The sequence below is a fragment of the Cibotium barometz genome, chromosome 7 (assembly GCF_041138505.1).
Source record: "Cibotium barometz isolate CiBa-2024 chromosome 7, ASM4113850v1, whole genome shotgun sequence".
Lineage (NCBI taxonomy): Eukaryota > Viridiplantae > Streptophyta > Polypodiopsida > Cyatheales > Cibotiaceae > Cibotium > Cibotium barometz.
Genome location: NC_141052.1, coordinates 35497258 through 35521317, shown reverse-complemented (window position 1 = coordinate 35521317; position 24060 = coordinate 35497258). Strand labels below are relative to the sequence as shown.

Below are 24060 nucleotides of genomic sequence, written 5' to 3'. Positions count from 1 at the left end.
TGTAAAGTGCCTAAGGTCAGATGGAGGGGGAGAGTACTTCTCCAATGAGTTCTCTGAATATTTGAAGAAGAATGGTATTCGGAGACAGTTTACATGCAGATACACTCCGCAGCAAAATGGAGTTGCTGAGCGGAAAAATAGGCACATTGCTGAGATTGCGCGAGCATTGATGGAAGAGAAGAATATGCCGCATTGCTATTGGGCTGAGGCTGTTTCTACAGCAGTATACATCATGAACAGGACTCCAACTGCAGCCATATATGATGTAACTCCAGAGGAGAGGTTTACTGGCAGAAAACCAGATTTGTCTCATCTGAAAGTCTTTGGATGCATTGCATATGTGCATGTGCCAGATGAGCTGAGAACTAAGCTGGATCCGAAAGCTGAAAAATGTGTGTTTATTGGATATTCCCTTGAGCAAAAGGGATACAGGTGTTATAACCCTTCTACACGTGAGTTGAGGGTAAGTAGGGATGTTGTCTTTGATGAGATGAGCAGCTGGTATGCTGCTGAAAAAGAAGCCGTTGGGGCTGATGTGAGTGGAAGTGTGGTTGCAGAGAATGCAGGTCAGCAATCACAGTCTTTGAGTGGACCAGGAGAGTCCTCATCTAGTGGGTCTGTTGATAGACCATGGAGTGGCAGGCTGCGTCATAATACCAGCCCTGCAAATGTGATTAGTACATCACGTAAAGAGAAAGAGAAAGTGGTTGAGCCCCTTGGTATACCTGACATTTCTGCAAGGCATTCTCATGTTGATGGAGAGTCTAGTGGCTCAGATATGAGCCTTGATGAGGAGCTTGGGATCCCAGCTATGAGAACACCTGGTGTAAAGAAGGCTATGGAAGCCATGAATGAAAAGCTGCGAAGATCAGGGAGAGTGAAGAACCCTGTGCAGAGATTTACATATGATGGTTATGTGGCACATCACTATGCATATATGGCAAAGGTTGTGCAGGTTGTTGAGCCCACATGCATTGATGAGGCTGTTGGAAATGTGTGTTGGGAGAAAGCTATGGATGAGGAGATGGATGCACTATATGGAAATGAAACTTGGGACTTAGTGCAATTGCCTGAAGGCAAGAAAGCCATTGGATGCAAGTGGGTGTACAAAGTTAAACATAACAGTGATGGAAGCATAAACAGGTACAAGGCTAGATTGGTAGCCAAAGGATATGCGCAGACATATGGGATTGATTATGAGGAAACTTTCAGCCCAGTTGCCAAGATGGCAACGGTGAGAGTTGTGATAGCAGTGGCTGCGTCAAAGCAATGGTCTTTACATCAGATGGATGTAAAGAATGCATTCTTGCATGGGGATTTGCAAGAAGAGGTGTATATGTTGCAGCCACCTGGTTATGAGGATGTGGGTCACCCCGAGCATGTTTGCAGGTTGAAGAAAGCCTTGTATGGCTTAAAGCAAGCACCAAGAGCATGGTCTGACAAGATCTCTGAATATCTTGTCACTATTGGCTTTCATGTAGCCAATGCAGATTTCTCATTGTATGTGAGACATGGTGATAGAGGGGTTGTGCTTGTTGTCATCTATGTAGATGACTTGATCATTACGGGGGACCATTACTTCTGTCTTAGCAAGATCTTTGATGTAAAGATCTTGCTAAGACAGAAGTTTGAGATGAAGGATCTGGGAGAGCTGAGATATTTCTTGGGCATTGAGGTGATTAGGTCACCACATGGTATTGGATTACTGCAGAGACAGTATGGCTTGGACATGTTGTCCAAGTATGGTATGACAGGCTGTAAGCCTATTTCTGTGCCATTGGATCAGAATGGTAAGTTGAGTGCAGATTTAGGAGAGATCTTGGAGGATCCTACTATGTACAGGAGCATAGTAGGAAGTTTGATCTACATGACGATCACCAGACCAGATTTGAGCTATGCTGTTGGGTTGGTGAGTCAGTTTATGCAGGTTCCACGGAAACCGCATTTGGATGCTGTGAGACGCATACTGAGGTATGTGAAGTCTACTTTACATTGTGGACTATTCTATGAGACTGGGACAGAGATATGTGTACATGGGTACACAGATGCTGATTGGGCTGGTAGTATCTCAGATAGAAGATCTACCAGTGGATTCATGTTTTCTTTGGGCAGTGCTGGTGTGACTTGGAGCAGCAAGAAGCAGCCTACGGTTGCTCTATCGAGTACAGAGGCCAAGTACAGAGGAGCTGCTATGGCAGCATGTGAGGTAGCTTGGTTGAGAAAGCTACTTGCAGATTTGGGTCTATCAGTGGATAGACAAGTTGTCATTTTCTGTGACAACATTAGCAGTATACAGTTGGCCAGGAACCCAGTCTTTCATGCTCGTACGAAGCACATAGAGGTCCACTACCACTTCGTCAGAGAGAAGGTCTTGGCAGGAGATCTTGACCTTGTTTATGTCAGCACAGAGGATCAGGTAGCTGACATCTTCACCAAAGCATTGGGTACAGAGAAGCTCCGCAGATTCAGGGCTTCACTTGGTGTACATGACATGGAGTTGAGCTCGAGGGGGAGTGTTGAGATATCGAGCTCGTCTAGTGAGGCGGTGGCCACTGATGACCCGCCTGGGGGATAGGTCCCACACTTACACCACTGGCATGGTTGGTGAGATCTTGGGTGATATGCGGCCAGTGGGATGACAGGCTGTGTGACAGCCACTCTAGAGACTGGCATAGTTATAGCGCCAGCTCATTTAGTCGGGTTCACACTATAGAGAACCCGTGTATGTATTTGGTTGAGTACCTTTCATATTGTGTGAACTCTTATTCTTGTATATGGTGTGTTGAGTGTTGAGTGGAGAAGAAGAAGATTTTCAGACTCTCACCTTGTGTGTTCTCTATTAGGGTTTTGTGAGTGTGTGTGTGTGCTTGCAAGAGCTCAAGCTCTCTTCCCCCCTGCATCTTTTCACACAGGAGGCAGGCGTTGTTGTGCGCATGGGCTACAGCTAGGCGGGCTGCAGCCAGCAAGGCGGCTGGGCTACAGCCAGCAACCGGTTACTAGGTGGGCAGCAATGGGCAGCCAAAAGGAGGCGCCAGGTGGGAGGCTTTTTGCGGCGTGGAGTAGTGCCATGTGCGGGTGCTGGCGGCTGCGTGTGTGGAAGCAGCCAGTAGAGACTTATCAAGGTGACTGTTGGGTTGGATAGCACGACTCTATCTCTCTCTTGGAAGGAGGCGAGCTGAAGGAGGCACCGAGGGGCTAACAGCCAAGCGGTTTCTCTCTCTCTCTCTCTCTCTCTCTCTCTCTCTCTCTCTCTCTTCGCAAGCAGGTTTTGTTTACGAGATTAGGATGCAGAGGATGAAGCTACATATGCATAGGATGATGTTCTTGGAAGAGATGTGTTGTTGCTCTTCATCTTGGACTTATGTGTATTTAGGGATTGCTTGACACGTCCTCTATCTTTCTCTCTCTAGGTTTTGGCAACCATACTTGGATGGTATATCTGTCATGGAAACAGGACATTGGTTTTTCGAGAGGAAACATGACTATGGTATCGAGGAAACATACATGCCTATGGTTTATGGATACAGGTCTATGGTTTATTGGATACAGGTTTTTGGTTTCATGTGGGAAACATGTCTTTGGATTCATGTGAACAGGTTATAGTTTTCTCGAGGTTACATGCAAGCTGTGACTATAGGAAGGTCATATGGTTTGGTACAACCCTACTGCTGTTTGGGAAAGAGGGTTTGTGGGATCCATGGTTGAGATGGAGAAGACCTTTTCAAGCAGGGAGGTGTTGTACAGGTGTGCCTTCTCTATGGAATGCTTTGCTGTAATAACGAGAGTTTTTATTTGGAAGTCCTGGGTGAAAAGCTAAAAAGGATTCTATTGGTAGAGGATTCTACGAGCTGTAATATGTACTCAAATTTTGTTCAAGTAAAGAAATACTGCAAGGGACGCCACTGCGTTTTGGGACCAATCGGTGTCCTTGTACTATTTGCAGGAGCGCTGTAGCTCCCCCTGTTTGTTTCCTTTTCTAGGTCCCCATGGGTGATGAAGTGTTTGTTTCACCACCCGTCAAATTTCTAAAGGCCGGTTTCACAGACTTGAGCATGTCCTCAAGTTTTCATCGTTGATCAATCTAGGTGAAATAATTTGCACCTTGAAGACAAGGCCATCCATCCTTGACATAGGATACCTATTCTTGTTAGTGAGTTTATTCAAGCCTTTATAATCTACACAGAAGCACATGCTACCATCTTTCTTCTGAATTACTAGACAAAACAAAAACTTTATTAAGATAATCTTGTAGTTGCCAAGCAATCTCGTCTTTCTCCTTCCAGCTAAACCGATAAGGTTGCGAATAGGGGGGATTACCACCCCGGCAAAAGCTCAATCGCATTATCAATGCCCCTCTTGGATGACAAACCATCGGGTAACTCGCTTTTGAATACACCACGAAACTCTTTTAAAATATCCTCAAAAGTTTGTTCTTTAGAAATTACAATGCTTGAAGTTGAATTACGTTAACAAGGAGATGATCTTAACAAACTTTTAGAATTGAAAAGATCATGAAAACTACAAAATGATTCAAAATTTGGATAAAAAAGAGTTTCATATGGAGATTGTAAATGATTGCATGAATATGCTAGAAGATACTTTAGCTCAATGTGGGAATGAGTTGTGAGCCTCCCCAACCTTGCGGTCTGCCCACTATCGCAATCTCCACCCCCCTGTCTGCCATTGCCTCTCCTCCCCCTTGGCTTCGTGCATTGTGCTTCTTGGAAAATACTGGTGATAATAAGATAAGAGGAGGGTAGGGCAAGAGGCGGGATGCGATCGAGGGGCAGGGGGTTGGCAAGCAAGCGATAGGAAAGGGAGGGAGGGGGGCAACGCACAAGTAAGGGAGATGGATGGGGCGAGCAAGGGGCGAGCAGGGGCAATGCGCAAGCAAAGGGGGTGGAGAGGGGCCTAGAGGGGTGGATAGGGAGGCATGAGAGCCCATCACAGTGGATACGGGAGCCTATACCATAGTGCCCCCTCCCAGTAGGCTCCACGGGAGTCGCATCAGATCGGGCGCACACGCTCCAGAGAGCTAGACGCCCTTGTCCTGTTGGATCCCGACCACCCCCAGCTCATCAGCCTCCGATTTAGGAGATGCTGGCCTGCCATTGAGCAGCCTCTTCCTTATAGAAGACTCTAGCCTTCTTGTATCACCCATGATGGACATCCTGGATGGGCGCTTGCCCGGCATACAGGGTTGATTGACTGTTTTTATTCAGCTCTCCCATATCCCATCGCTTATTGTACCCTATACCTAGCATAATAGGATCTAGATTTTTCATCTTGTATAATTTCAGAGTCTGAGATCTTAGCTTTTAGTTTTTAGTTTTAGTTTACTGTTGCTTTTTCTTATTTCATTCATGCTAAGATTTCATGGACACTATGTACACATCATTTTGGTCTCATAGACCCTTTGGGTCATTTGAAGATGTTAACTATGTGCGCGCGCACACTCTAAGCTGTATGATGATGATGGTCCCATTTTGTATCATATGACTTGGATTTGACATTCCCAGCTCATAGCTCTCGTGTTTGTTTTCTTTTGTACCATGATGAGATTACATGTACACTATTGTACCACTTTTGGTCTCATAGACCCATTGGGTCTTTTGAAGACGTTTAATATAACTTTCTTTCTTTCTTTCTATCTTCTTCATATTGTGCTATTCATCATCAATATAAGTTTGTGTAAACTCTTCAATATATAACTAAGTCATAGTTTGACTCACAACATGTATAGCTTTGCTTGGACCTGGGTTTGAATATCCCCATAGGACTATTCCTTGTCCCCGTATTTCTGCTAATGACATGGGATAGCCTTGGTTGATTAATCGTCAGTACTTAAGCTTTTTTGTTGATGATAACATAGAATCATCATTTTGCAAACTGACCTTGCCAGCCTTGAAAATTTTAGGTGAATCCAGTTGATTCTGTGATGGATCTTCGACAGTTTTTACTCGATGCCTCAGAGACGTGTTTCTACACCTGTTATGATTTGATACTCACAGCAGTAGATGGTTCCAAACATCAGCTAGCAGACTTCTATGAGATCGGGGATGTTGCTGATGTGACCACAGGTGGTTGCTCTTTGGAGATGGTCAATGGTAAAGCTCTTCTCTCATAATTATTTTAGAGTGTCGGATGGTATGGCTCCAATAATGGCATGGAAAAAAAAGGGTGATATACTCTTGCAATTTAATGATAACTTTTTTGGAGTGCATTTTTGCTTCACATTACAGATGTAGGGTTGTTTGACATCATTCATGTTGCAGCTTTGTATGATGATAGGTCTGTTAGAACTCATTTACGGAGGACAAGAGACCTTCTTTCCACAACAAATGTACACTCATCTTTCTCAACGGCCCTAGCCATGGAAAATGAATCCAAAAAACAATCAAGCTCAGGTATCACTACAGCAAGATCAGCGTTGTATTCATTCTTTTTCTCTGACTGTGATTGTAGTCCCATGTAGGGATAATATCAGAATTGTGAATTATATTTGTGTACTAGGTTTGCTACAACATTTCATGTGTACATAAGCTTGTGTGCTGACAGTCATATCTCACCATTGCTTTTCCCCTTCATGAGATTTTTACTTGTGTGTGCGTGTGTGTGTGTGTGTGTGTGTGAGAGAGAGAGAGAGAGAGAGAGAGAGAGAGAGAGAGAGAGAGAAAAGAAAGAAATTTGTATTAACGTCTTCAAAAGGCCAAAATGATGTATGAGACCAAAATGTTACATCATGTCCATGGAATACATCATCATGGTACTGAAAGTAAAACTAAAAGAAAATATCCTTAAAAAAAACGAACAAAGAGCCTCAAGCTCTCGCATCAACCAAGAATATCTCGCATAGGGCGCTGCAACATGGTACCCAATGTAGTTAGGCTAACATGGCGGGAGAAAGTCCTGCGGTGGTGGGAAATGATGGCTTTGATCCTCTTGAGGTAACGTGAGTGTGGGTGGCGGCCACTATGTCGGGGGCGTTGGGCTCTGCATAGCTTGGTGGCTTTGTCTAATGTCACTCCTTTGGCCGGGCTCCTGCATCAGCATGGAGGTCGGGGGGAGTGGGTGGGTCTACTCTTAGGGCTCTAGTCAGGAAGAAGTCAGTGAGAGCTCACTGTGCTGGTCCTCGGGTGAGTGCAACTGATCCGGGCCATAGTAGGGATTCCCTGTGTCTACGCAGCTCCAGAAGAAAGAGCCCTAGGCATCTCTGGTCTGGAAAATCCATGATCCTAGAGAGTGGTCCGAATCCCTCTCCGAAGAGGCAGTGGAACCTCCCCCTGATCTCATAGTATACTGGGCATCTGCATATATAATGAGCCTTTGTCTCAGCCTCTGTATGGCAAAGCTTGCATGTCTTGTTCGTTGGTGCAGCTGCTCTCAGCCCATATATGGATGTTTCCACTCTCAACTGGTAGGATGAGGTGCGGATCACACACCACCCCAAATGAGAGATTTGTATCCATGTAGTGCGGGCGTATGATGAAGCTGTCCTCTATCATGTGAAGAAGATGGTCTCTGTGGAAAGCCATCTTCGTCCCTAGGGATCGGAGGGGTGGATGCCAGGTCCTTTGAGTATCCAATCCCACAATGTCCTTCCTGATCACCCTATTCAGTTCTGTGGGGCTCACAGCAAAGGAAGGGACCTCTATGCTGTACTGAAAGGTTGGGAGGGCTCCCATTTGCATGCCATGGATACCAAACCAAGTGCTGTCCTGTGCATCAAGTGCCAACTGTCTCGAGGACTCTAGGGCAAGCCAGGGGTATCTATTTGGTGGGAGCTCCCATAATTTGCGCCAGTATGTCACTGTTTGGAAAAGAGCCTCTGTCATGATAGGGGCAGCCCCCATCTCCGCTCGCACAATCTCATGTGGCACTTAAGGCTTACTCTTGATCATGTGGGAGATCATCATCACTAGTGGCCTCTCCATCGGCTTCCACCCATCATATACCTCTCTTGTATCTGTCATAGCTGACTCCCTTCTCTGTCTCCTCTCGTGGTATGAAGTGGGACCCCGAATGGGAGCTCCATACAATAATGCAGGTGTGACCAATGTGTCAAACAGCCAGAGCTTCGTCCTCGGCTCTCGAAATTGTATCCGTGGCAATGCCTCTCAAGTGAGCCTAGAGTTGCATACCCTCGCATCAATGTGGTTTCGATTGCCTTCCGCATAGAGAACCGAGGCCCGGCAAAAGTGATCCCAAGATATACATAAGAGGCCACATACTCCACGGGCTGCCCATTATATGTAAACTGAGGTGCGGATCTGCCTACCCATTGTGGGGATGTGTTAAAGATCATAACCTTGGTCTTCCCAAGGTTCACCGTGAGGTCTCGATCCTCACAAAAAGCCCATAATGCATCCAAGTGCCTCTGCAGCCCCTTTGGTGAATCGGAGATAAGGACAATGTCATTTGCAAACAATAAGATAGGTATCAAGACTCTTGCCAATTGCGCTTCTGGTCCTCCTTGTCTATCTATGTAGTCAGATATCTCATCAATGTATATCCCAAAGAGAGTAGGAGACACGGGGCAGCCCTATTTCACTCCGATAGTGCTGTGTATGACATCTAAGTCACCACGTGGGGCCCGTACTTTGCCAGTGAGCACTGGAGCATGTCCTGGATCTAGAGCTGATGAGGTGATCGTGGTCGACCGGGGGGGGGGGGGGGGGGGCGGCGTCGGGCACGCCGAAGTGCGGAGACCTGGTCCGAAAATGTTTTCAAAAGACCTTATGGGTCTATGAGACCAAAATGATGTGTACATAGTGTCCATGAAATCTCGTCATGGATGAAATAAGATAAAGCAACAGTAAACTAGAACTGAAAACTGAAAGTTACGATCTCAGATTTTGGGATTATACAAGATGCAAAATCTAGATCCTACTATGCTAGGTGAAAGAATGGGTACTATGCCGTGATACCCACAAAGAAATGCTGCAAGAACTACACAACACTGTATATGGACAGCAAGCATAAAGGAGAAAAGAAGATCACTGCTGAATATCACCAGAATAGGTAGTAAATCATGTGGAGCAGCATAAGGGAGGTCCCGTAGATGCTACCTATCACTGCAGAAGCTGAAAAATGAGATGATCTGAGGGAAAAGGGAGCCAGCCCATATATTGTATTCGAGGATGCTGGTCGGCCAGCTGTAGTAGGCCGACAGCATGGCTGTAGCAAAAAATGCTATAAAATGCCTAAAAAATACCAAAAAATGGTAGAAAAAATGCTAAATAATCTTTGCTAAGATATGCCAATGTAGGGCTTCATATGGAGCCAGATACAAGCATGAATATGCATGGGAAAGTCCATCTGGGGATGAAATAATTTCCAACACCAGGTATAGGGTACAATAAGTGATGGGATATGCGAGAGCTGAATAAAAACAATCAGTCAACCTTGTATGTCAGGCAAAGGCCCATCTAGGATGTCCATCGTGGGTGATACAAGAAGGCTAGAGATGTTGATAGTCTGTTGTGAGGATTGCGGGCCAGGATCTTCTGAATTTGGGACTGATGCTGAGGGTGGTCAGGGTCCAACCGGGATGAGGGCGTCTAGCTCTCTGGAGTGTGTATGCCTGATCTGAAGTGAGTGCCATGGGCCTGCTGCGAGGGGGCACTGTGGTATAGGCTCCTTTATCCACTATGGTGGCTTGTGGTGCCTCCCTATCCACCCCTCTAGGTTGGAAAAAATTGGTGATGGTAAGTTGAGAGGAGGGGGGGGGGTGAGGGGGCGGTGGCTGTCCGGGGACGTGGCAAAGGGAGGCAACATAGGTAAGGCAAGTGTTGAGAGAGAGAGAGAGAGAGAGAGAGAGAGATTAAGCGTCTACTAAAAACCCAATGGGCCTATGAGACCAAAGTGATACAATAATGTCCATGGCATATCTCATCATGGAATGGAAAATAAAATAGAAAGAAAACATAAACATAGCTATCTCACTTAGGTGATACAAAACTGTCCATGGAAACTCATCATGGAAATACTAAGAACATAGAAACATGAGAGCAGCTTCAGATCTGAGTAGATGGTATACCTCTCTCCAAAATATCAAGCATGGGGCTAATGAGTATGGCCGAGAGGTCTCCCTCAGCTATGTCACGTGGAAAGGTAGCTCGATGGCGGTGGAACATGTCTTGGATCTGAAGCTGATGAGGTGATCGTGGTCGACCGGGGGGGGGGGTCGGGCACGCTGAAGTGCGGAGACTTGGTCCGAAAATGTTTTCAAAAGACCTTATGGGTCTATGAGACCAAAATGATGTGTACATAGTGTCCATGAAATCTCGTCATGGATGAAATAAGATAAAGCAACAGTAAACTAGAAATGAAAACTGAAAGTTAAGATCTCAGATTCTGGGATTATACAAAATGCAAAATCTAGATCCTACTATGCTAGGTGAAAGAATGGGTACTATGCTATGATACCCACAAAGAAATGCTGCAAGAACTGCACAACACTGTATATGGACAGCAAGCATAAAGGAGAAAAGAAGATCATTGCTGAATATCACCAGAAAAGGTAGTAAATCATGTGGAGCAGCGTAAGGGAGGTCCTGTAGATGCTACCTATCACTGCAGAAGCTGAAAAATGAGATGATCTGAGGGAAAAGGGAGCCAGCGCTTATATAGTACCCGAGGATGCTGGTCAGCCAGCTGTAGAGCAGGCCGACAGCATGGCTGTAGCAAAAAATGCTATAAAATCCCTAAAAAATACCAAAAAATGGTAGAAAAAATGCTAAATAATCTTTGCTAAGATATGCCAATGTAGGGCTTCATATGGAGCCAGATACAAGCATGAATATGCATGGACACTTGTTTCCCTCAAACGGGAGGACTATTGCAGGTATATATTTTATGATATTTTTGATGCACAATAATCGTAGAAAAGTCCATCTGGGGATGAAATAATTTCCAACACCAGGTATAGGGTACAGTAATTGATGGGATATGGGAGAGCTGAATAAAAACAATCAGTCAACCCTGTATGTCAGGTAAAGGCCCATCTTGGATGTCCATCGTGGGTGATACAAGAAGGCTAGAGATGTTGATAGTCTGTTGTGAGGATTGCGGGCCAGGATCTTCTGAATTTGGGACTGATGCTGAGGGTGGTTGGGGTCCAACCGGGATGAGGGCGTCTAGCTCTCTGGAGTGTGTATGCCTGATCTGAAGTGAGTGCCATGGGCGTGCTGTGAGGGGGCACTGTGGTATAGGCTCCTTTATCCACTATGGTGGCTTGTGGTGCCTCCCTATCTCCCTCTAGGTTGGAAAAAATTGGTGATGGTAAGTTGAGAGGAGGACTGTTGGGGGTCAGGATCTCTAAGTAGTGACTCTCTGTGTTGGCTGAGCTTCAGTAGGAAGAGTCCAAGGCATGATCTGGGATAAGGGTCCAAAGCCCTCTTTGAATAGATAGTGAAATCTTCCTCTAATCTCATAGTAGACTGGGCTCTGGCAAACATAGTGCTCCTACGGATCAACCCCCATCTGATAGAGTCTACATGTGTTGTCCTCTGTGGGTATCCCATCAGCTCTCCCAGTCTCTATCCTTAGTCTATGGGATGATAGCCTAAGCTGGTCAATGGCAATCTGCATAGCATGGGACATGAAGGCATCGAGATAACTTGGTCTCTTACATGGTCACCATGAAACGCGTTTCATTGCTATTGAAACGTGAAAAAACGTGTTTCGCTATTGAAACGTTTCAATCATGGATGTTTCATCCAACGTTTCAGGGCAGTTGAAAAGTTGAGAAGAAAAAAATAAAAAACGTTCAATATTGAACATTAATTGCAATTTGTGCTTGTGGCTCCACCAACTATGAGGCATGTTATTTTTTTGCTTATGTAGCATGTATACAATATGTAACTCGCGGCGGTTGCCCGGGGGACTAGGGCCTTTGACACACTTGTTGATACCATCAATGCATATTAAAACATTTAAAAGCTGGACAAAACATCCACTAATGCTGAAAATGGAGCTTGCACACGTGACACCACATAGAGGCTGGAATGGGCCGACCCCCCCCCCCCTTGGAGTATTTTATTACCCAAGGAGAATAATATCATATACAAGCTTTGAGGGCCTTGCTCTTCCCACGGGAGATGCCGGATTATCCATATACAAATGCCATAACATAGCCCAACACGAGGCTACCAAGCCGGAACACAGGTTGTAGAAATGGCGAACCAACAATATAATCCATATACCTCCGTGTGGGTACTGATTCTTCCCCAAAAACCACGGGTCGTCATGCAATAGAGCTGGTACAGCAAGTACAACGCTCCATTCAGCCGGTACAGTAGGTACAATGGTTGGTACATTAGGTACGGTGGCTGGTTTAGCAGGTACAACAAGTACAAATGCTGGTACAGTATGTACAATGGCTGGTACAGCAGGTACAGTGGTTGGTACAGGCGATACAATGGTTGGTACAATCGGTACAATGGGTGGTACAGCAGTACAACAAGTACAAGGATTGGTACAACGAGTATAATGGTTGGTACAGTAGGTACAAGGGCTGGTACAACAAGTACAATGGCTGGTCCTTTGTATTCTAGGATAATCTCCCATTTCCAAAGCTTGTACTTTCCAAATATTTAGACATCTTGGAGTCCACTAGACTCCTTTCATACTGGGAAATGTCCAGGCTGGTGACATTCTCCCCAACTTCTTAAAAGTTGTCCGCAACTTTAAGCTTCAAGCCATATATTCAAGATATAATCATGTCCCATCAAGTGGGGGAGACGAGCCGGTCTGAAAAATCCAATATAACTGAAGAATCCATGTCCCAAAGAAATGGGTGAGACTAAATAAGTCTTCATAATACCAATATCAAAATCATGTCCCAAAATAAATGGGCGAGAATTCCATGGAAGATTTGCTAGACACAGGCACAAGAGCCAATGGTGTCTCAATCACCAATATCAATGAGATAATCATATGCCAATGAAAATCACCAACCAGGTGCTAAGACACTTAAATAAGTGCCATGCACAAGAAACTAGTACCTCGCACAGAAACATGTGCTATGCACACAAAGTGGTGCCATTCAAGAGCACAAACCATGGTGACAGAAAAGCTGGTTCTCCATAGTTCTAGCAATCCTTTCTCCCAATCCCAACAGTTCCCATGTTCTTCCATACAATCCCAACTCTGATCAACAAGCATGGTGTGGAAACAATGAAACACTCACTCCACAATCGCAACACGAATCCACGTGTATGGTGGAGTGTTCATTGAATTGTACCCTCACAATCCCAACATGAATCCACATGCATGGTGAGATGAACAATGAACCTCTTGGCCTCTGTATGGGGAGAGTGTAATTCTAATATGGCATAAGGATAAATAAATCCATGTCCCAAATAAACGGGCGAGACAAAACAGTCCCATAAGTCCAGATATCATAATCATGTCCCAAGTAAATGGGCGAGACAAAATAAGTCTCCTGCCAACAAGGCAACGGTCCACATGACCCTTGGCATAGACATAAGTCCCGTGCCAACCAGGCGTCATGTCCACTTTACCACTTGCACTCCGTGTTGGTACTCTGATCACACACCTTGGATGAGAGGTGGGCTCAAGTAACAAGATAAAACAATCACTCGCATGCATAGATAACCTGGTGTTCCATAAGCATTTCTGCTATTTCGGCCACCAATAGTTTGTAGGCATTTCGGCCACCAATAGTTTGTAGGCATTTCGGCCACCAACTCACACTACCCTCTCAAGTGCCCATGTTCCCTTCCATCTGCTCTCTATTGTTCCACCCATATATGGTAGAAACAATCTTCAAGAGAGCACGTAGGACAAGAGAACACTACACACGGTATGTTGTGCTCGACACTACCCTCTGAAGTGTCCATGTTCCCTTCCATCTGCTCTCTATTGTTCCACCCACACATGGTAGAAACAATCTTCAAGAGAGCACGTAGGACAAGAGAACACTACACAGGGTATGTGAACCATGAGTTTCATAATTCCAATGCATCCCAATCTTCAAGAGAGCAGGTAGGACAAGAGAACACTACACAGGGTATGTGAACCATGAGTTTCATAATTCCAATGCATCCCAAATAAAGGGAGCCAAAAAGAATAATCCATAAACTTGAGGATAGATCCAAATCCCTAGAAAAGAAGTCCAGGAATCCATAGACATGTATACCATAACTCTTACCACATACTCCGTGCTAACCACACCCCTTGGAGTAGAGGTGGACTTTATCTATAAAAGCATCATATCCATGAGATATCCAAAGATTTCTTCTCTATAAACTCGGACATATTTGTCCATAGAAATTGCTTGTGAAGCCCGATGTCTATATAAATCTCGTCCAAGAAAGAAATCTCCATAGATATAATCCATCCCAATAAAGGGAGCCATAAACAATGTTTCCCTGAAACCATCTCAAGGCAAACAACACCACCTTTCTCCTTGCATGGCTATACAAGGGTTAGTGAACATAAAAAACACTTCATAGTAAATAGCAAAAGCACCAACTTTGCAAACTCAAAGTATACTTAGCTGTTCTTTGCCAGGTTGGTCATGAAGCCAAAAGAAATATCTCCTCACCATATCCTTAAGATATCCCGAGATATATCTCCATATAGCTTGCCTGTAAGCTTGATAATATAATCCACAATATCCATATGGAAAGAGTGCTAAACGTGTGCACCTAAAGGCAACTCCATACTTCCAAGATAAAATTTTGTGAATTCATAAATACTTAGATCAACAAGCTGTCTACTGCTCATGCTCATGCTCTTGCTTCATAGGCTATGAAGTGGATGGCCATGCTTAATAGCAATGATGGTAAGTGTGGTCCCCACTTGAGATCTTTTCTCTTCCTTGTTGATAGAAGGAAGCCTCTGCTTCCAAGAAAGCCTATGCTCTGATACCAATGTAACTCGTGGCGGTTGCTCGGGGGACTTGGGCCTTTGACACACTTGTTGATACCATCAATGCATATTAAAACATTTAAAAGCTGGACAAAACATCCACAAATGCTGAAAATGGGAGCTTGCACACGTGACACCACATAGAGGCTGGAATGGGCCATAATATCATGTACAAGCTTTGAGGGCCTTACTCTCCCCACGGGAGATGCCGGATTATCCATATACAAATGCCATAACACAGCCCAACACGAGGCTAAGCCGGAACACAGGCTGTAGAAATGGCGAACCAACAATATAATCCATATACCTCCGTGTGGGTACTGATTCTTCCCCAAAAACCACGGGTCTTCATGCAATAGAGCTGGTACAGTAAGTACAACGCTCCATTCAGCCGGTACAGCAAGTACAATGGTTGGTACAATAGGTACGGTGCTTGGTACAAGAGGTACAATAAGTATAAATGCTGGTACAACATGTACAGTGGCTGGTACATTAGGTACAGTGGTTGGTACAGCAAGTACAGTGGTTGGTAGTTGATACAATGACTGGTACAGTTGGTACAATGGGTGGTACTGCAAGTACAACAAGTACAGGGACTGGTACAGCCAGTATAATGGTTGGTACAGTAGGTACAAGGGTTGGTACAACAAGTACAATGGCTAGAAATCATAATAAATGATTAAATACCCTTGCCTTCAGTATTTCTTCGCGATGGAAGACTCCAAAATAGTCCCCAACAGTCGGTATTCTTCATGGGCAGCCTTCAAGAGAGAGAGAAAGAGAGTAGCCATCATTAGGGCAGCCTCTAACGGTGGTAGAGGCTAGTGTGCAGCAAGATAGCCTCTATTAATGACGAGAGAGGGCTCCAATTTATAGATTTGGGCCTCCCATGAACTAAAATGGCAAGAGAAGGCTACAATGACAAGTGGAGAGCCACACAATAGCTGAAGTGACAAGTGTGAGGCCACTTGTCTCACTTTGATCCACTTTCTAACAAGTGTCAGGCCACTTGTCTCACTTTGGTCCACTTTCTTGCCACATGTCCCAATCTAAGAGATGGGTCCTTCCATAAACTTTATCTCTAAAAATATCCCAACTGGTAGACATTCTGTCATAGGCACTTTGCCAACTCTTGATATTTGCTCAATTCCAGATGTAATGACGCGAACAAAATTTCCATCGGAGTCGGGCCAAAATAGCAACTCTCCTAAATTTTAGGAGTGTGGTCCTTTGTATTCTAGGATAATCCCCCATTCCCAAAGCTTGTAATATTTAGACATCCTGGAGTCCACCAGACTCCTTTCATACTGGGAAATGTCCAGGCTTGTGACACAATATGACTCAAAATGAGGAAATCACTCAGAATTGTCCATGGATGCAATCAACAATGCATCGTAGTGTTAAACTTTGTTTGGTTATTCACTACTGGATTTTGGTACTTTTGTTTTCTTAATTGTAAGTATTCAAGTAAAATTGTAAATAAGCTCCAAATTTGAAATTTCAGATTTGGGTCCCCAAATTGGAGGGAAAAGTTGCACTTTTGCTCTCCAATTAAAGGTCCAAATTTAAAACTTCACATTTTGGCAGGCCCAAATTTGAAACTTCACATTTTGGCAGGCCCAAATTTGAAACTTCCGATTTGGGCCCGCAAATTGGAGGGAGAAATTGCACTTTCCCTCTCCAGTTGAAGGCCCAAATTTGAAATTTCACATTGAGGCCCCTAAATTGGAAGGAAAAATTGCACTTTTCCTCTCCAATCAAAGGTCTAGGTGTGAATTTTGGATTTGGGCCTTCAACTGGAGAGGGAAAGTGCAATTTCTCCCTCCAATTTGGGGGTCAAATCTGAAGTTTCAAATTTGGGCATGCCAAAATGTGAAATTTCAATTTTGGGTCCCCAACCTTCAGATTTTATGTATATAATTGTTTCGGTCTATCGTTTCATTGTCCACTTGCCTGGCATTGAAACGTTTCATTCCAAAATAAATTGTTTCAACAACGTTTTGTTTCAGGAGTGAAACGTTTCGCGATGACCTTGGTCTCTGTATGAAACCATTTGCTGTGAGTCTTAGGAAATGATCTCTGTAGTACTACATCTTGGTAGGCAATGGGTCTACCGGTGTCATCCATGTGTTATGTGTGTATAGCCCCAGTCGATCGTATCGGATCACTTTGTTTTTGTCCTCGTGTGTAAGCCTAGTGTATGGGGACTCTGGATCATATTGAAATGGAGGGAACTGGTCCATCTGTAATCCATGTGCTTGAAACCAAGTGAGTACTGTGCCATACCAAGATGAATGCTCTCCTCCGGCGGTCACTATGTGTTGTGATGATCAATGAGAGAGAGAGAGAGAGAGAGAGAGAGAGAGAGAGAGAGAGTCTACTATACTAAAGTACCAATAAGCCTCTGAGACCATAGTGATACAAAAATGTCTATGGCAACAAAAAATAAAATAAAAGAAAATGTTTGCTTATGACCCAAAGGCTCTATGAGAGCAAAAAATATTACAGTAGTTCCAAGTGGATTATGTAAAAGGAAATGAAATTGAAATGACTAGCTATGTTTACAATAGTGATCATGATCATGCGAGAAGAAAAATATTCCTCTCAATACGAAGTAGTGCGAAGTACAGAGTACAAAAGTAGCCACTAGTTAAAATGGTGTGATCATTGTGTAGGGTAGACTTGTGTGATGTCATATATGCTCTCTATGACCACCTCAGTGGGGTGACTATAAGTACAAAGCATGAGGTGTAGATAAAGGCTAGAACTAGGATAAGTCTATATTAAAAATAGATACATCGTTTAAACTTTAAATAAAGGAGCGTGCAAGAATAGTGCATATAAAGTTGTGAAAAGGAGATCTTTTTGAAGGTCTATATATTGATGTAAACTCCTTGCATTTAATGATACTATTGTATAACGTGTCTCCACTCTGAGGTGATGGGATGAAACTTGTATCTAGCCAATCGCAATTCGCATGGTATGGGACATGTGAACACTCAGGTAGCCCGGTTGGTGGATGAATCCATCCTCAACGAGTGTGAGGAAGTGATCTCTGTAGAAGTGCATCTTCGTTGGGAGCTCTAAAGGAATGATCCATGTGCAGTGGGCGTAGAGATTGAGAAGATCTAACCGAGTAACTGGAGTCCAAACTGTACTAAAGGGTCTATGAGAGAGAGAGAGAGAGAGAGAGAGAGAGAGAGAGAGAGAGAGAGTTATATTAACGTCTTCATAGAGAGAGAGAGAGTTATATTAACGTCTTCATAGAGAGAGAGAGAGAGAGTTATATTAACGTACTCTTCCTCCTAGGTTCGGAGGAAGCTGGTGATGGTTGGTTGGTGAGGGAGGGGTGCGGGTTGTTGGGGCCGAAATTCTCTCAAGAAAGTGTTTTGCACCAAATATGAAGAAGAGTAGAGCATGTTTTCAAACCAAATTTGCATGAATCCCTGAGCTCGAAGGAGATCATTCAGACCAAAGGTAGACAGACTCACTAATTCGACACCCTTGGTAACGACTATTATCGAGATGATGAATTTTAATAGAAGACCTTGTAGTTCCATAATGTGTAGTGAGCTCCTACCCACTGAAGATTTCTTCTTGGACAATCCCTATAGTGATGACTGGGATGGGTGCACTGGAAGCATAGGTTATCCTTTCGTGCCTTTGCCACATGTTCCTCGGTAAGTGGGGAAAACCTTTGCTTGTGTTCAGAGCGCTTTCTGGGATTGCACTACGAGTTGATTGACCCTATTGGAATGTTGCAACATGCGCTCCCTTCTTGTCTTTAGAGGATTTTTGGCTCTCGAGTGAGGAAGCACATGTAAGCTCACCTTCCCTTTTGAGTGCAAGGGTATCATCAAAATTTTTGGCATATTTGTGGACGCCGTCTAGTGAGTGAATATGGTTCCGGAGAACCTTATTCTAATAATCCGGCAGAAGGTCGACAAGTATAACATGCAAACCAACACATGTGGCTCCTCAAGTGTCTTTCAATGGTTCACCAAATCTTTAAACTCCAGAGAATAGTTGTCCAGTCTCTTCTTTCCCATCTCTAGTTTAAACAGCCATCGGAATAGAGACAAACCGTGTTTTAAACACATGCTAAAAATCAGCCCAAGTTGTCGGCTTCACTTGGAGGTCCTTTCACCAAGCAAACACTTTATGCTAGAGCATAATTTGAATGTGACTAATATGCTGAGCATCATTGTACTTGTACAAATCAAAAAAGCGGTCCACTTCCCAAGCCAACTATCCAAGTAAAGTTCTTCACACGCTTTCTCCTCACCGGAGAGGGTTCCGGATTAAAGGAAACTTGCAGAGGAGGAGGATGTTAGTAGTCATCTCTTCTCTGTATATTTACACCAGGGCCTTTGTTGTGGGTGTGCCAGCCCGATTTAGGTGTTTTCTCATTTTTCCCCACTCCATATTTTTCCCTATTTTTTCCCTATTTCACCAGGTGTGGGGCTGTCCTGTGGTTCTTGGATTGATCTAGGTAATGGGTGATGGCCGACTGGTCCTGCTGCTCCCCGCTTCTCTCCGTTGCTGGCCGACTTCACACGTGTCCTGGCCGACTGACAGAAGCTGGCCGACTGGGAGTTCAGCAGGTCGGGTGTCCTTTTGTGGCTGTCGGCTGTCCTTGCTACTGGTGGCCGACTGGATCATAGGGGCCATATAAAATGGCCCCTTGCCCCCACACATCTTGTATTCAGTATTTTCGGGATTCCTAGTGTATATAGTAGAGTTACACGCCTCTCTCTCTCTCTCTCCCTCTCCCTCTCTGTTGCTGTATTTTTCTGCAGTGCACTTGCTCTTGTGTTTTCAGATATTGTCTTCATCTCCTCTGCATATTCTGACAGAGGATTACTAGCTAGAGATTGGGGAGCCTCGTAGCGTAGCTCCGCCAAGTGTCTATGTAACTCAAGCACAATGGAATACAAAGAATCCACGAAAGGAGATGGAGGAGGTTGAGGAGCGTGATGGCTGTCCAAATGGCAGAGGAGGCTGCACATAGCCCATATATTGGTGATATGGTTGTGAGTATTGAGAAAAAGCAGAGTAAAGATTAGGATCACTACCAAAAGTTGCCATAGGAACCAGTTGTCGCAAATACTGAGATGGTACCGTGAGGGGTCGAAGTCATGTGTTGAGTGCTGAGAGGTACGTGTTTCAGCCTTTTGCAGAACTCGGCCAGCTCTCTGTATATTACTGTCATGTGCAAAAAGAATCAAAGGCCTAGTGTTTCACCCATGCATACAAGGACTATTAGGGAACAAACAGTTGGGAATCAAGGTCTTACTTGTGTGAACCCACTCGTATAACTTTGGTAGTATGTTTGTGTGTAAGGCTATTAAGCTTGATTCTGTTTGTGAAAGGCTATTAAGATGATCATCCTTAGTATGATGGGCAAACAAGGAGGATGCATTGGGTTTTGGAGGATATGCGTCGTGTGTATGTTTCCAAGAGACCATCTCATTGGGAGAGACACATTCCTATGGTCAAGTTTGTCTATAACAATGCTACGCATACGACTACTGCAAATAGTCTGTTTATGCTTATGTATGAGTATCAACCCCATGAATATTTGTGAACATCCTCTAGCAAAGGCATAAACACCCACTTATGTGTTTGTGCGTGTGAACCACAATGCAGAGGGGTATAAATAATATCTAGATATTTGTGTGTTATGTGAGAAGGTGGTGAACCTTTGTACCTATAAAGGTCTTGTACTTGAGTGAAGAAGAATGAACAAGAGTCACATCATTGAGTCGTACACTTCACTCTCTTTCTCTAGCATTGTCTTTCTCTCTCTTCTCTCTCTTGTTTATCTCTGTCCAATGCCCTGACAATGTTTCAGTTTCAGCCCCCATAGCCTGTGTTCACTATCTCCTTCTCCCCCTAGATCAACACAAACAACATACACATACACAAACATGACAGAAAGCTCTTGCTTTCTCCATAGATATCTAACGATTTCAAGAATCGTCTAAGCATACCTAACCATATAATCTTCCCCGTTCTCCTCTGACTTTGCTCCGTCCTCCGCCCTAAGTGTCGCATACCACTGGGCCTTGGAAGACAAAAACCAGCCCACAGATTATAACCCAGAAGATCCACATGATGGATTTTCTCCTTTCCTTCCGGTGTATTTTCCACTTAATTCCAGCAGGTCTGGCTCTGATACCAATGTCAAGCCCCCCGCTAACAGACCTGTGTGATTAAGCATAAACAAAAGGAAAACACATATAGACAGTGGCATCTAGCTCACCACCCAACCAAAGAGCCATTCAGGCACACCCTTGAGCACAAGGGGAATAGTAGCATCTAAGACATGGCTCCACGTGCAAGTCCTTGGCGTCTCATACCACCAGTACACACTCATTGGATGTAAGGACGGAGTTGTCTCAAGGCCTAAGTCTAGGTGTGAAGAGCTCTTTCTCAAACCCAGAGCCAAATATAGCACGTCTCATAAAAGTGTTGGGTATTTTGGAGTCTCTTGTGTTCTGTATCGGAGTCTCTTGTGTCCACCATCATCCATGTTGGGTATTTTGGAGTCTCTTGTGTTCTGTATCGGAGTCTCTTGTGTCCACCATCATCCATGTTGTGTATCCATCTATATGTGTTTGTATAGGTGTGAACACCTCATGTATGTGTAAGTGTACCTACAAGTGTGTGAACACCCTCTTATGTGGATAAGGTAAGTGAGTGCCATGTGTCGTGTTCCCATATGTGTATGTGTTTATGTGAGTCTAAAGATAGGTTTGCAACCTCTAAAAGCATGTACTTAGTGTAGTTCAAATCATATCAATTCAATCTACATTGAGTCGTGCAATCATCTCTCTCTAGAGCATTGAGTTTTTCTCTAACTCTCTCTCGTCTCTCTTATCTCTCTGCACAATAGCAATGGAGAGGTTCCATCCTCCTTAGAATTGCAGAACCCTAACTTTATCAGGTCCTACAATTGGTATTAGAGCAAGGCTTTTAGAGTTTAGCAGCTTACGGTTTCGTTGTTGCCTGTTGAGCACAAGCGGGCTGCCTGTCTCAATGCCCATCATCACCAATTCACCTCCTCCTTCGCCAGTCTGCTTGGAGCTTGCGACTTCTGTTGGTTGCTCATCCCTATCACCTACTGCACGACAACCTCCAGCATAGTGTGGCGCCTGCAAAATCTGTCTCTCCATTTCGAACCTCTGGTCGGTTGACTTGTGTTCGTTATTTTTTTGTCGCTTGTCATTTTTATTCGAGGCTTTAATAAGCCTTAGTCAAGGCTTTAATAAATCTTACAAGTTACTATAAGGTTTAATTAAAAGACATATTAAATCTCGACATCCAAACTTGTGCACACTTGTCGCTGCTGCTCACCACCTTGCTGCACTTGCTTGACAACCTGCAGTTGTTGCTTGGTGGGATACTCTTCAAACATCGCTAGGACTACAATCGCCAGGACATACAATGCCTACATGACATCAACAGCAACAAAACCATCTCATACTGTACTTGCAAATGCTAGTTTGGGGCTTTCTAAAAAGTAAGATGAAAATCATTTAATTGATGGTCCTGCAATCTTAAAAATTTTGGGAGTTTTTACTTTTAAAGAAAAAGTCATCAAATTGAAGCTACAACATCAGAGAAAAATTGAGGCTTTTACAAAAATTGCTCTCTATTTTAAAAATTGAAGCATGTAAAAGCTCGAAATTCAGGAGGTTTGCTCTAATTCGTCTCTTGAGCCGAAATTGAAGGGTGTGCACTTTTTACATTTTGGGGCTTTTTCAAAAATTGGCCGTTGCATAAAAAGTGGAGAGCCCAGAATGTTCAATTTTTGGGGCTTTCCCAAAAATAAACATTTTCTCACAGAATTGATGCCTTTTGCATCATTGGTGTCATCCCCATGGATACTTGAGGCGGCAACATCGCCTTGACACGTTCTGACAGCACCGAAACTCAGCTTCAAAGACGCTTGGCTTCATTGACTATCTTCTGGCCATTGCTCCATGTGACAGTGTCTTGGAAGAGACACCGGAAAAGATGACACCACTGGCACCGAGGGAGATTTCACCTTGATTTCCTCGAGATTTGTAATTTCCGTGTTGTGTGTGAATCCAGGTTCTCTGCCCGGGATGTCCCTCAAAATGTGGAAAAATAATCTTGTGTGTGCGATGTTTTCTTACCTAAATGCTTTTATCGCCTTGTGTTATAAAAGGCTTTGTAATTTCCTTGATTATCGTGTTTTGAGTCAAGGAGTAAAGGGTAAGAGCAGTGAAGGCTGGTTGCTAGTAGCTATTAGACTAAGGAGGGTAAAGCTCCATATTGGAGTTTGGAGAGAGAGAGAAAAGGAAGAGGAAAACAATGCTCCAATGTTCAAATGTTTGCACGACTCAATGAGTATTGTATTGCTTGATATGATTTGAAGTACAACAAGTGCATGCTTTAATAGGTTGCAAACCTTATCTTTTGACCTCACACAAATCACACTCACATATGGGGACATGACACATGACACACACTTATCTTATCCAAATAACAAGGTGTTCATACGCATATAGGCACACTTACACAAACATGGGGTGTTCACACCTATACAACCACATGTAGATGGATACACACATACTAACAAGTATATGAGGTGGACATACAGGACACAAGAGACTCCGAAATACCCAACAAACCTGCCTTCGGAGCGAAGGTGATAGAGGCCTTCATACTTACGGTGATTTGGGCTCACTGGCACCACGTGCAAAAGATCACAGTGGCCATACCTGACGTGATACAACCGATTACAGTCAAGCCTGCAAATGCAGCTTGACCACACACACAAGATTCTTCAGCCCTTCTAGACTACCCACCGACTCAAAACAAGGTAATGGAGAAAATAACGAAACCTTTTATAGCACAAGGCGATGCAAACATTTAGGTGGGAAAACATAACACACACACAAGATTATTTTTCAGATGAAAATAATCTATCTCGGGAAGAGAACCCAACTCAAACACGTGAAGAGATGAAAATGGGCTAGAAAGCCTAGTGCGTATCTATCTTTGTAAGAGATAGATCGGAGAGTTCAGCAAAGAGGGCTTTATCAAGCATTGTTGTAGAATCTCTGGCTTCTCTGGTTCTTTCTCCTATGAAATGCATCTTCTGCCACCAAGTTTGCATGGTTTTCTTGG

The 24060-nt window shown here is 44.0% G+C and overlaps 1 protein-coding gene across 2 annotated transcripts in view; it reads left to right on the top strand.

The window, feature by feature from the left end:
* The window catches only part of LOC147636924 (clustered mitochondria protein-like), a 55017-nt gene that overhangs the window by 17711 nt on the left and 13246 nt on the right, over nt 1-24060 (top strand). The window contains exons 4-5 of one of the 2 annotated variants that reach the window (XM_086800507.1): nt 5918-6107; nt 6276-6407. In XM_086800507.1, the coding sequence (XP_086656633.1) occupies nt 5918-6107; nt 6276-6407 (322 nt within the window). Of the gene's footprint in view, nt 1-5917; nt 6108-6275; nt 6408-24060 lie in introns of those variants that run through there. The other variant, XM_086800508.1, reaches the window with a different exon arrangement.